The following is a 12746-nucleotide window of genomic DNA, read 5'->3' on the forward strand; positions in this document are numbered from 1 at the left end:
TAGAGAGAGAGAGAGAGAGAGAGAGAGAGAGAGAATGTTGTTGTTGTGTGCCGGGCTGCATGAACAGAGAAATTCGGGTTGTGTTGACTGTTGTGTGCCAGCTGTTTTGAATGCCATGTACTACATTATGCGCAGGAAAATTCGGTTGTCTTGATTCCGCCTCTACTTGACTATTGTGTGCCGGCTGTCTTGAATGCGAATACTACTTTATGCATAGAGAAATTTGGCTTATTAGAGTCCGATTTACTGCATAATGTGCAGAGAAATCCACTGTGTGTCGTGGAGGGGAAGAGAGAAAGAGAGAGAGAGAGAGAGAGAGAGAGAGAGAGAGAGAGAGAGAGAGAGAGAGAGAGAGAGAGAGAGAGAGAGAGAGAGAGAGAGAGAGAGAGAGAGTTCTTGTTGTGTAGCGCGCAAAGAGAGAGATTTCACGAGTCTAACTCATTTGCAGCCTACGGCCCTGCGTGAGTCTAATTCCTTCAGCAGTAGGCAAGAGGTGCTCAGTAAAGTTCTCAAGATCAACCAATTTTGTGCTCGATCAGATATGGAATCTCTGGATGTTTGTCTGGTGATTGTGAATCCGCCATAGAGGTGCAGATGCAAGTAGCAATGGGGCTGTTTTTATGAAGCATGCTTTCAACAACTGCACGGAAAGATTATTTTGGATTTTGAATTCAATGCAAGTGCTTGGTGCATGGTTGATGCTACCGAAGAGTCTCAAAATGTTCTTCTTAATCTTATGCAGGTCCTTACATTTGTTCTATTGTCAGTATTATCAGTTGCTGCTGAAGCGTTGTACCTAGTAGACAAGGGCATGTTGAAGACTCGATGGGAGGCATTGTGCCCTGTGTATGGCTTTTCCTGCCACATGTTCTTGCCTCGGCTGGAGAGAGAGAGAGGGGGGGGGGGGGGGGAGAGGGAGAGATGCCCTGCTAGCCTTTACTCTCGTGCAAGAGAATGTACATCTTCTCTTTTACCTAACTTTATTGATGTTGATGTGTCTCCTTCTTGTCTGCCATTAGATGTTAAATCCGTTTTGAAGTATTTTGGATTTTCTCAATCTTTTGATGGTTCATTTGGTATAAAAATTGATAGGCTTTAAACTAGTTGGCTTTGAAAAATGAGTGTCGGTGCAGTAGCTGAATGATGATGGTGTGGTCAGTACGTTTATCAAGAAATACATAAGGCTCTGCTATGATGGGTGTACATGACTTTGGATATTTCCAAAGCCTATGTTTCACAGTGTGTTTACACACTGCCTGAACAAGCCTTGGGATTGGGAGTGCATAACTGTCTGGGCGTGAGTATCTTTTGTAAGTTTGGTTTTTCTTGCTTTTAAAGAAATTTACTTTATAAATTTAAATATCAACTCATTAAAATTATTCTTTGAAATTTTATTTTGAAAAGAGTCTATGCTAAATAAACTTTGTTAATCCCATATAAATGAATAAAAAAGAAAATTAAGGTTCTTATTGATCATTTTTATCTTAAGTTCAATGCAACCAAGTAGGGACGAGAGTGAAACTACATCATTTTGGAGATCAAAGGCATTCAAGAAGGGTTTCTAAGAATATTACGGATTTTATTTAACATTTCATATTTGATTGATATAAATTTATGCTGAGAGTGGAACTACATCATTGTGGAGATGAAAGGCATTCAATAAGGGACTCCTAAGAATATTACGGATATTATTTAACAGTTAATATTATATTGATATAAATTTATGCATATATTGTCTTGAAACCCATTAAAGATTTATGTTTGTGAAAAATAAATTTATTCCGTTTTTTAACTCCTTTTATTGAAATTCCAGATTTAGTACCTAAAAGCGGGTGTAAAAAGAACTCTTTCCTTACTTACCTCTTGAGTTTATAAAGAGGTAGAAGTCTCTGTCTTCCTTACAAATGTTGCTCGTTTTTCCTTTGCCAGTACTTTGCTTAGTACTTTTTGGTGCTCAGTTACCCCCACAGCTCTTCCTTTTTAGTTGGGCATTAGCCTTCCTAGTAAATCTCTGCTAAATAGCCATTGCAATCTCTTGCAAGGTCATTGGTGCATATTAATCCCTTATTACAGCTTCTAAACTTCTTCCAATAACCTTCCAATGGATTCTGCCATGAATGGTTGGCACCTTGCTCATTTTATCTTGCTTACTTGATCTTGAATCTATTGAATCTTACTCTTTGTTCACATCAGACGCAGAAACTTACCGGTTATTTAGCGAGGACCTTGCTGATATTTCTGAAACGAATAAGAAGGGAACGGAGAGATTGTCTCCTGCGTCGTTTCTTGATTCCAAGCCTTCTCTCGTTGATGGGGTTTCAGCTAGTGCATCGCCATCCAAGTTTCTTAGCCCAACTTCCAAGCTAAAAAAGTATTCTCCCTCTAGATCGATAAAAAAGGCTCTCTCCATTATCATAGGTAAATTTCTGTTTGCAATGGTTTTTTTTCTGTTTTGAGGTTGACATTGCCTCTTGTGTAGGTCGTGCAAATGATGGTTCTTGTTCAGTTCCAAACAAAGTTGTCAGGGATTTGAAAGAAGTCTTAGTTTGTGGGAAAGGTGGAAGCCAAAGCGTTGATACAGATGCGCCTTTTTCTGAAATTTTTAATTCGTAGCTTGCTCTTGTGAAGCCCCTTCCATTATTACTAGTGTCCGAACTTTCCGACTCTGTCTTATTCCGGTTTGCATTTGAGGGTAAAATCCTTGTTAAGTATGGCACTTATAAAGTTCAAAAAGCTGCCTATAACAGGTTCTTAAAAGCTGATTTAGCTGATAGTCTAGCTAATCATACTATCACCTTCGTCGTTAGTGAAAGATATATCTCTCAGTTTGTGGAGGCATTTGAAGTGGGTGATTTTGTGCGCATAGAGGGTGCTGTTGCGAAAAAGAGAAACGCTAACGATGGGGGAACATCTCCTTTCTCTTTGTATGCCGATGCTACCACCTCCATTGTTAAGGGTGAACCATTTGATTGCATCTTAGCCTTGTTTCCTGAGCACAAAATTAGGGAGTTGGTGGATAGAGATTCTTCTTTGGTGGACATCGTGCCGACCATCGCTTTCATTGTGGTGCAAGTTGAAAACATTGCAAAGAGCAATGGTACAAGTTCTTCTTTGTTGACTATCGCTGACGGTCCTGACTTTACCGATAGAGCTAGTGTGAGTATCTTTGCGTTGAGCTAGTTGAAATTTCATGCAGTGTCTAAACTCCTTTGTTGCAACTTGTTTTTGTTCCATCTAGGAGATGCGATTATCATAACATTGTCAACGAAGTCCAAGAGCATGGTTTCTATGCATGTGTAGCTCACAACACTAATGTCTACAAGCAGTTCTCTAATACCCTTTCGATTGTGGACTACACAATTTTATGTCCCTTGCCTGAGAGTTTGGCAACAAGTTTCAAAGACATTCATGCTAAGCAGCTCCCACTTTTAGGATTTGGTGCTAAGGTGATTCATCACTTTCTATTAATCACTCAACTCATTAACTCTTTTTAACTCACTTTGTGTTGGCTCAGGTGTTTGGAACTCTAGAGGTGGTGAATGTGAATAGCCTTGGATTCGAGTTTAGTTGTAGCGGTTGTAAAAGCAGCCAAGTAAGCTGTCAAACGTCCAATCCCTACTGGTTCGCATGCAGCAAAGTGGTGAAGGTTGTTCGAGCCCCTACTGTTCACGTACGAGTGGTGGACCGAGATGGTAAAGCAATAGCTGTTGTGCTGCATGCTAAAGTGGTTGATGAAGTCTTGCGATTGCTTAGCAGTTTTTCTCAGCTTTATGACACTAATCTTGCTGATATAAAGTGTACACTTCTTAATGTTAAGAAGATTGGCACATTTTCCATCAACAAGAAAAGTTACGTGACTAGCTTCAAACCAGAGGCATAGTTCCTTTTGTGGCAGATTTGACATATCTAAATATTGCATGACAAAATTTTTGGCTGTGCTTTTCTCCAAGGAAGTGATCGACAATGCCTCTCCAAGAAGGAGTTGTGATTTTTTATGTAGATTCAAGTTTTGATGTCAACGGCAAGAATGTAAAAATTGACCCTCTCTACTTAAAGAAATATCCTCTTAATCAAGATTTGTTGTGTGCATCGCTGTTTATATTTCAGCTTGATTGGACCTCTAGTATGTTTCTTGAATCTATTATTCATTTGATCATGCAAGATTTTGAGACTAACAACAAAGACGTCGTAGGTTTTTGGTTGTCGTTGTGGGAGCATGACAATCACTACAAGAGGCTCTTCATATTAGCGACGCTCACACAGCGACGCTAAAAAAAAAAATTCTTGGCGTCGCTATGAGCGTCGCAAATTTACAAAGAAATTTGCGACGCTCATAGCGACGCCGGCTGGGGTAAAAAAATAACCGAGCGCGCCCAAAAACTCAGATCTCAGATATGAGTTTTTCGGCGCCCTCAAGCAAGGAGCAGGTAACGCTCTCCCTCACTCTCTCTCTCTCTCTCTCTCTCTCTCTCTCTCTTTTTCTTCTCCACACACACACACAAACACACACACGAGGAGAGGAAGGAGAGCCAGGTATGCTCCTTCCCTCTCCTCATTCTCATGTTCCCTTCCCCTCTTTCTCTCTCCCTCTCTCTCTCTCTCACACACACACACATACACACACACACATAGTGTTTTAGAGAGAGAGAGAGAGAGTACAAACAAAAACAAAAACGCACACACACATACATAAACAAAGAATGCACACACACATTGAGAGAGAAAAAGAGAGAGAGAGCATGCATAAACAAAAAACGCACGCATTGAGAGAGGAAAAGAGAGAGAGAACATGCATAAACAAAAAACGCACACATCGAGAGAGGAAAAGAGAGAGAAAACATGCATACGATCAAAAAAAACGCACACATTGAGAGAGAAAGAGAGAGAAACTAATTTAACGTCGTAGGAAACTAATTAAAATTAAAAGACCTAAAGATCTAGCCGACGAGGAGTTGAACTCAAGACCTATTATTCAAGAGGGAAATGGCATAATCAATCTATCATACTTGGCATGGGTGATAGAAAGGTTATACCATTTATCTCTTTTTATTGGCACACACATCCACACACGCGCACACACACAAGAAGAAGAGAGTTATAACGTCGTAGGAAACTATCTTAAAAGACGTTAAAGATTAGGTTATATGTAGACTTACATTAAATTAGATTTAGGTTTATTTTTAACTAGATTTACGTTTATTTAAGCTAGATTTAGATTTACGTTATATTAGATTAGATTTAGGTCTCCATAGACTGCGATGCCTGCATGAAGCGGGTGAAGAAAGCCCTCAATGGAATATAGGGTATTGCTGCCTTCACTCATGGTGGGCTCCGTCGATCCAAAAGTACTGGTGAAATGTCTTCAGAAGATAGGGAAGAAGGTGGATCTTCAGGGCGGCAAGAGTCACTACATCCCCGACACAATGACCATCGAGACAACCTCTAGTCATTAGACTTACGTTAAATTAGATTTAGCTTTATTTTTAGTTAGATTTACGTTTATTTAGATTTACGCTTATTTACGTTAGATCGAGTCCACGCAAGAATTACTTACGGTTTAGGGTTTAGAGTTAGACGAACAGTGAAAAGATCTACTGTGAAAAGATGTTAAGATGAATTGAAGTGCTACAGCTAGAGAAGAGGCAAAGGGGTTTTGTCCACTACATGCAGTATCATGTAGACGTGGGTGTGTAGATTTCTTGTACCCACAAATATAGGTATTGACCAATAAAGACGAGATTATAACCCGGTGGTTCTGATCTCCGTGCACCTCTAGACCGAGGTGTGCGGGGATTGGACATGACTAGAGAATGTGAGGTAAAGAGAGAGAGAGAGAGAGAGAGAGAGAGATAAGACGAAGAATGCCAATAGAATATTAAATTTGTTGTCCTCATTATGAGTAGCGACGAGGATATGGGACCGTCCAACCGAAACACCTATCTCTCAACGAGGGTCTTATGTCCTTGTAATCAATGCAAGCATGCTGTGCGACGGACAAGACGTGTTTCTTTGCAGCACGTTCGCGAATATGGCGAGTTCGATCCATCTATTATAGATCGAGTTGTTGCCAATTATAACTCGTCGGACTCTGACGCTGGCCAACAAGCAGCAATCTTGCAACCCAATAGACGTGTTCGCAGGCGCTTTGGTCAAGCAGCATATGTGAGGCCACAAGATGTAGCCTCTGACAGCTCGGGGGATGATCATGCAGAGCACATTCGCAACGAGGCAATGTTTGAGCCCGAGATTGATGAAATGATCGAGACGATCATGGATTTAGAAAGGCTTATCTATGATGATATGAAAAGTGAAGCCGATACGCCATTGTATAATGGAGCACGTATGTCTAGATTGAAAGCACTCCTGGTTCTTCTCAACATGCAGGCAAAGTTTGGATGGAGTGACACTTGCGTCACAGCGCTTTTCAGGTGATCTATTACAATTAGTTTACTTTAATAGAACTCTAAATGTATAATGATCTGATAGATTTTTACACGACTGTATCATATTTTTATGTTGTGTAGATTGCTGAAAGAGCACATACTACCAGCTGACAATGTGATGCCAGATTCCCGAGATGAAGCAAGAAAGATTTTGCGAAACTTGGGGATGGATTACAATTCTATCCATGCTTGTCCTAATGACTGCATTCTTTTCAGAGGGGAATACATAGACATGGAGAAGTGTCCGAAATGTGATTCCGAAAGATATCGAGTAGATCTCCACGGGACAAAAATTCCACAAAAGGTTTTGCGACATTTCCCTCTGCTTCCTCGCATCAAGCATTTCTTCGAATGTAAGTCCATGGCCGCCCTAGCATCATGGCATGAGGAGAATAAATCTTCGGATGGTTGGCTACGAATTCCTGCAGATTGCGTAGCGTGGAAACATATAGATGGAACATGGTCGGATTTTGCCAGGGAAGCTCGAAATTTGCGCTTAGGCCTGGCTATGGATGGCGTAAATCCATTTGGTCAAAGATCAACATCTTACAGTGTATGGCCCGTTGTCATCGTCAACTACAACATTCCCCCGTGGTTGACTACGAAGAAGGGGCACCTATGGCTAAGCTTGATTGTGCCAAGGCGATATAAAGTGGGGAATATGGATGTGTATCTTCGTCCACTATTGGAAGAGCTACAACAATTGTGGATTGGCATAGAGGTGGTGGATATGAGCCGACACACAGGACGACGGAATGCTTTGATCAGAGGCATTCTAATGTGGACCATGCATGACTATCCCGGGCTAACAGAATGCTCAGGTGATCTATTGACACTCCTCACTCAGACACTGTAAATCTTGTTTTTTCCCATAGTTGATCTATTATCATGTGTATACATGCAGGGCTTCAAACAAGCGGATACAGAGCATGTGTCACATGTGGACCTAGACTGAATGCACGTAGGGCACCCTCACTGAAGAAGCAAATCTACGAAGGTCATCAAGCGTATCTTCCAGAGAATCATGTGTTACGCGACGGCTTTTTGGGAAGAGAGCCACCAAGGATGTCTGCACAAGCATGGTTAGAGCAGAAGGAGATGTGCGATGACGGATTGCCTCCAGGGATGAAGAGACTATCTCTATGGTACGAGTTACCATACTGGCCCCGACTCATGATCAATCACTTGCTCGATCCAATGCACATATTCAAGAATGTGGGTAATCTACTATGGGACCATTTGACCGGCAAGAAAGATACTTTGGGAGCCAGAGTTGACCTTAGAAATGTGGATCGTATGGAGCAATATTGGCCGCAAACAGCGTCTGATGGATCGATAAAACTCCCTAAAGCACCATGGATTTTCACAGGAGCCCAAGAACGCAAAGTAAAAGAGACCATTCGATCTTTGCGGACCCCCACTGGCGTAATGCACTCGCTCCGAACGTGTTTTACTAAAGAAGGAAAGCTTACTGGTTTGAAGTCACACGATTGGCATAAAATGTGTCAGGTACGTTCATAGTGGACTTTAATATCATTGCATAAAATGTGGACTTTAATATCATTGCTGCACATACTTTACAGTTTATTTTACCGGTTGCCATTGAGGGATGTTTGTCTCTCGACATCCGTAACACAATCTACAAACTTGCAAAGCTGGTGCAATGGATCTCACAAAAGGAGATCAACGTAGACTCCATACCATTCGCCAAACTAAATGCTGCGGAGCTTGTGTGCATGTTTGAGAAACATTTTCCTACTACAATGCTAACCATTCAGGTGCATCTTCTTGTTCACATAGTTGATGAGGTGGAAATAGCTCGGACAGTTCATTCCAGATGGATGTTCTTCTTAGAGCATTTCATGAAAACGCTTAAGGGATATGTGCGTCAAAAGGCACGTCCGGAGGGTAGCATGGCAGAAGGTTGGTTGGTATCAGAGTCCCTAGTGTACATTGGAGAGTGGCTAGACGGATTTGATAAATCCCGGGACACGCTATGGCGAACCATAGATGATGAGCGCATATCTGGGATTGTCATGTGCAATCTCGGTGTTGAGAAGAAGATGACGGAAGATCTAGAGGCTAAAATCAACCGATTTTGCATGCTTCACAATCCAGTGATGCAAAAGTGGATTTCACAATATGAGGATGCAAAGCAAGAGCGACAAAGGGCACGAATCGAGTGGAGACGGGGAAGACGACCACCGATGCACTATCCAACGGTTCTGGAGAGCCTACCAACCTTCATGAGCTTAAGATGGTTGCACAACCAATTGAAAAGCGCACAACAATGCGGTGACGAAGTGACTGAAGAAGAGTGGGAGTACTCTCGGGGTTGCGCGACCAAGGTAAGTTTGCAATGTACGACTAGCAAGTGACTTTATTTATAAACGTTTGAACGGCCACTCATAACCTTTGTTCGTTGTAGTATAAGTCATACACAGCAGCATGGTGTAAAGGTCGACATTTTAGGGTGGAACGAATTGACAAAAAGCGTTTTACTCAAGATTGTGGAATCATGGCAAAATTTGAACAGTCTAGTCGACGACGTTCCTCTGATGCAGATCCTGTGGTGGCGGAACTCACTTACTTCGGCACGCTGCAAGAGATTTTGAGGATCGATTACAGAGGATTTTTTGTCGACTTGTTCGACGTGCAATGGTTTAAGATAATCATGGAGGGTCGCAATGCTACTGTGCGTAGAGGAGAGTCTGGTTTTCTTGAGGTGGATTCTACTAAGAAATGGACTGACCTAAGAGACACTTTCGTACTACCCGAGCATTGTGAACAAGTAAGTATGTAAATAGTTAACATCCCCCTTTTACAAGTTATGTGCTTGAAAGCTCTCATGTAAGTTATGTGGCTCTGGCAGGTAATATTTCATCCTACAAAGTCTACATCAAACTGGTGGTACGTCATAGAGGTAGCCCCTCGTAGTGCAAGGACGTATGAAGGCTACCATGTGCCAATCACAACGACATCAATGGAGGAGATCAGAGAAGATGCTCAATCAGAAGCCGCTGCGGTGGTGCCAGACGAGCATCAAGATGCTACTACTCTATATGGGGTGCATGCAGAGGAGCTACAAAATGAAACAGAGGATATGTGTTTAAATGGAGAGCTCTATATAGATATAGGAAGTTATGCTGAGTTATGCGAGGATGAGAGAGAGATCTCTTAAAGCCACAAATATTGTATTTGAACAATTTTACTCCGTGTTGTAAAAGCTCTGGCTCTCTAAGTACCTTCCATGGTGTATAACGCTCTTTTCTACTCGCGCTCACATCTTTTGATTGAAAATTCTGAGTTTTCGACTTGCCTCTTCTATCACTCGATTCATTGCGTCATTGTATTTATATGCGTCATTACGTCATTGTATTTAATGGTCTTTGCGTCATTGTCTACTCTATTCATTCAATATTAAGTTTAAATATTCGTGTGTTTAATGCAGGTATGGATGATGAGGAGTTTCTTTCTTCTTTGTCACCGCAGCAGAGACAGTGGTACGTGGAGCGTCATCGCTCTGGCGCATCATCGCGCGTTCCTACTCCATCTGCATCTCTCTCTCTTTCGGAGCATTCGGCGCGCTCCGAAGCTTCGGCGTCGACGAGACGAGCTTCACACTCGTCTAGACACCGGCGCTCTAGTGGTGGCGGTGGCGGTTGTTGTGGGGATTCCGCCACCGATGCCTCCACACCGCCTCGTGTTCGACGAGGCTCTTTACCCTCCCCTTCTTTGCCCGCCCCCACACCAGCCACAGCATCGCCATCTACGCCAGGTTTTGCACGGCTGACTGTTCCTAGAAGCTACACACCTCTACCTACTCCGCCAGGAGCCACCCCACTCGACACTCCTCGCTTCGGGGCCCAGACGCCGATGGAGACACCTGACGTCCGTACCCCCATCGACACGCCGCTAGAGACCCCTGCCGGGACACCCAGGTTTACGCGTCACCGGCCAGAGGGCTTGCCTTACTCCGTCGACATCAACGGCGGCATCATCATGGATGATGACGGCAAGAAGGTGATCTCGCGCATGCGTGGTCTTTGCTCTCAGCTGTTTAGACACTACATACTAAACAAATGGAGTGAAGTACCAAGTGATTTAAAAAACAGAGTCATCAGCATACTTCATGATGAGTTTCCCGTTCCAACACGGGATCAGCGCTTCAATGAAGACCTGATGAAGATTCGAATGCGCGAATACTGCAAACACAAGCGTTCCGAAGTGCAAAAAGCAATCAAGAATGGGTGGAACAGGCCAGATTGGCTGGCCAAAGAAGATTGGAAGAATGCGAAGAAAGCAGCGCGCGAGAATCCCGACAAGTGGAAGCAACAAAAGGATGCAGCCAGAGCGCGAGTAGAGGCAGGGAGCTCGCACCACTTGGGGAGCGGTGGATGGGCATCATTTGAGGCCGATTTTGTAAGTGTTTTCACATTGCTCTTTATGCATGTTCGATAGTTTAGGGTTTATGAGTTTTTTAGTTCTAACATAATGAAATCTTTGTATGTTTTGATAGTGGTCGATGACAGGACTTGATCCCACACCGTACGAGCACGAGTACGCAGGCAGGAAGGGCTTAAACGCCCTGATGGACATTCTCAGTTCTCGCGGCGGCATGGTTAGTATTAGGGTTTACTCTTGTTTATTTTTTGTATTGTTTTATAAATGTCGTTATATGTTTATACTTACTGAAAGCTGTCTTATTGTCTTTTTTTGCAGAATCCGACAGATACGCCGCTTGGACGCGATGAGACGTCTGACTAGACGACGTCAATTTAGCCGTAGCTAGATAGCATTAGTTTAGGGTTTCTCATAGCTTATGTATCATGAGACGGATTGTATACGTCTTTTTGAACCATGTATATTATTACATTTGTCACCGCAGTTCCTTTTGCCAATCAATTCTTTATGCCTATGATGTTGTACAATTGTCATTATTACATTTGCCAATCAATTCATTTTGCCTATGATGTGTACAATTGTCAATTTTGCAAACAATGCGTCTTGTGGGTGACTATTTTGGGTCTATTATCTACCTTTGCACTTTTTTTAAAAAGTGAATCAAGTACAATATGGTTGATGGGTGGCAGGGCATTCAATGCCCTGCCACCAAAAAAAAATTCTCTCGGGCGTCACTATAAGCGTCGCTATTTATGGCTCTGTAGCGTCGCTATGAGCGTCGCTATAGTATTCTGTGTAAACGTCGCTATAGGCGTCGCTATATGCGTCGCTATATAGCGACGCTCATAGCGACGCATATAGCGACGTCTATAGCGACGCTCTCGTAGCGACGCTCGTAGCGACGGTTTTAGCGACGCCGGAGGTTATAAAAACCCAGTGTATTTCCGTCGCTAACAGTGTCACAAGAGCACACAACCTCTTGTAGTGAATATACCTCGACCTGTGGACAACAATTCACTTCAAGTTCTTTTGCGTTCATTTCTTGGGAGCAATAAATCGCATGTCATCTCCAATCTTTTAATCTCCTTTGCTTGTCGTGTGCTAAGAGAGCAATGTGTTGTTCATGAGTTTAATTGTTTGAGCTATGAGAAATCAGGGGAATTTCAAATTTCGAGCAAACCTTTCCGAGCAATCATAAAAACGAGCAAAACCCAATAAGATACATATAAAACTTAAATCATAAAAGGAAACATTTAGCATCAAATAAAATAAAATCTATCTTTCAATGTCCTCTTCTAGCATTATTCAAGGAAACTTCAATCGTACACTCTTATATTAACTCCTTGATTATCCAAGGGTATGCTCCCTCCTCAAAAGCATGACTAATGGTCATAGATAGTAAAGCCATAGTAGAGGCTTGGGCAAGTATGTGTATGTGTGTGTGTACGCGCGTGCGATTTGTTTGGGGGGGGGGGGGGGGTCTCAATACAATATTATGGCAAATGCTTGTAGAGCGAGAGGATTGTTTCAAAAAAAATTGTTGTTAAGAAATGCCTACTTTAGGGAAGGAACTCGTTAAAATTTCAGGTCTTTTATAAATGCATTGAAAGGAACTTTGAATTTTTAAGAAAGAATTTTCTTTTGGACACTTAGTTGTAGTCAAACCCCCTTTTGAACAGATGCAACAATAGCCAAAAAGCATATACAATTTTGGAGAGAACCTCACAAATCTAAGTGCACATAGGTAAAGCAATTGTTTCCTATATAGCCAAAATGAAATGTACTAACAAGATGATGCAAAGTTTCACGGTGTTGGCTACATTTTATAGCTCTCTTCGGCTTGAACTTATGACATTTGGACTTTTCATCTTCTCCCTTCCTCTCCCTCTCTCCCTCTCT

At 42.3% G+C, this 12746-nt stretch overlaps 1 protein-coding gene across 1 annotated transcript; it reads left to right on the top strand.

The window, feature by feature from the left end:
• The first annotated feature begins 3190 nt into the window (after positions 1–3190).
• Positions 3191–3880, top strand: LOC147426131 (uncharacterized). Its single transcript, XM_086498176.1, has 4 exons — positions 3191–3195; positions 3239–3446; positions 3515–3561; positions 3634–3880. The coding sequence occupies exons 1-4, from the start codon at positions 3191–3193 to the stop codon at positions 3878–3880; spliced, it is 507 nt and encodes a 168-aa protein (XP_086354302.1).
• Positions 3881–12746: the final 8866 nt, after the last annotated feature.

The sequence above is a fragment of the Adiantum capillus-veneris genome, chromosome 24, assembly GCF_014529385.1.
Source record: "Adiantum capillus-veneris isolate H3 chromosome 24, ASM1452938v2, whole genome shotgun sequence".
NCBI classification, from domain to species: Eukaryota; Viridiplantae; Streptophyta; class Polypodiopsida; order Polypodiales; family Pteridaceae; genus Adiantum; species Adiantum capillus-veneris.

Bases quoted from the DNA above. Each gene is read 5' to 3' on its own strand.
- LOC147426131 (XM_086498176.1), top strand. The intron at 3,447-3,514 runs GTGATTCATCAC...GTGTTGGCTCAG, and splicing joins TTTTAGGATTTGGTGCTAAG to GTGTTTGGAACTCTAGAGGT. The intron at 3,562-3,633 runs GTTTAGTTGTAG...GTTCGCATGCAG, and splicing joins GTGAATAGCCTTGGATTCGA to CAAAGTGGTGAAGGTTGTTC.